Here is a 1,047-nt window from a genome sequence, read left to right as displayed (position 1 = left end):
ATTTTATGGATCACTTTTTGATGATGCATTGAATGCTCTATTGTGACATATTATTTCACTTCTACACTCATACATATGATAGTTGTTATCTAATGCTAAAAGAAGTAGCTTCGTCTCGAAAAACCGGATATGTGCGCATTATAACATAAATGTATGTTTCCATGTGCGTGTGTTAATTTGTATATATAAACACGTACTGCATATATTCACCAGTTTTGCAACCTACTCCTGTGTGACAAGCCTACATTTCGTCTTCAATTCTCCCCTTAATCAGAACCAAATTCAGCCACGCAAGAGAGCTCTTATTTCATCTTACCTGAGTTTTCGCCGGCAGCCGTTTTGAAGAGAACGCAGAGTCCGGTCTCGAAGTTAAGTGCCTGACACTGTTCGTTGGCACGGCAGTGTTCCATGCACTCGCTGAGAAGCAGAGTGCCGATCTTCGAGTCGATGATGTCGTCGGCGGAAGAGTAAACGAAGCCCGTAATGAGCTCAAAGCTGACGTCTCCGGAACAGGTGTTATCAGCGCGGGTCGCGGGTCGAGCTTGGGGGCGGCCACGAGCTGGTGCCTGTCGTCTTCGGTTTCCTTGTGCCTGGGCTGCCGTGGCCACGAGCACCAGCACCCAGACTAATCGCATGGCGCGCATGATGTCAGGAATCAATGTCAAATATAAGATAAGGCTAAATAGTTGGTTACGACGGGATCTCTCTCACACGAAAGAGGGAGCAAAAGTTATGTAAGAGACTCTTCTTGTGCGCGGCTGAACCTCTGCCAGCCAACTGTGGAGAGAGCTGTCTCGCCTTTCCAGCCTCTGCGCCAACCTGGGATCGATGCCGCACGCCGCCAGCGCGAACGGCCGGCCTTTGACGTCACTTTTTCCTTATATCACAAGGAAGTGGAAGCTAAAGGAGGTCATCGCTGACTTAACCTAGACTCTCTTCGTGTTTTTAATCCCGTTAAGAGTCTCTGTGGTCTCTTGATATGCTGCAGGAGAATGACTAATAGTAATCATCAGATGCCGAAATGTCAGTGGCCTTTCCGAGATATGC

The 1,047-nt window shown here is 47.9% G+C and overlaps 1 protein-coding gene across 1 annotated transcript in view; it reads right to left on the bottom strand.

Moving 5' to 3' along the window:
* The window catches only part of LOC119585560, a 46,697-nt gene extending 45,898 nt beyond the window's left edge, over window positions 1-799 (bottom strand). The window contains 1 exon segment of the mRNA XM_037934177.1: window positions 317-799. Within this exon segment, the coding sequence (XP_037790105.1) occupies window positions 317-644 (328 nt within the window). The 5' untranslated portion in view covers window positions 645-799.
* Between the last annotated feature and the right edge of the window lie 248 nt (window positions 800-1,047).

This window comes from Penaeus monodon, chromosome 20, assembly GCF_015228065.2.
Source record: "Penaeus monodon isolate SGIC_2016 chromosome 20, NSTDA_Pmon_1, whole genome shotgun sequence".
In the NCBI taxonomy this organism is placed as follows: Eukaryota; Metazoa; Arthropoda; class Malacostraca; order Decapoda; family Penaeidae; genus Penaeus; species Penaeus monodon.
Note: the sequence above shows the minus strand (reverse complement) of the source record. Positions and strands in the feature narration are given on the sequence as shown.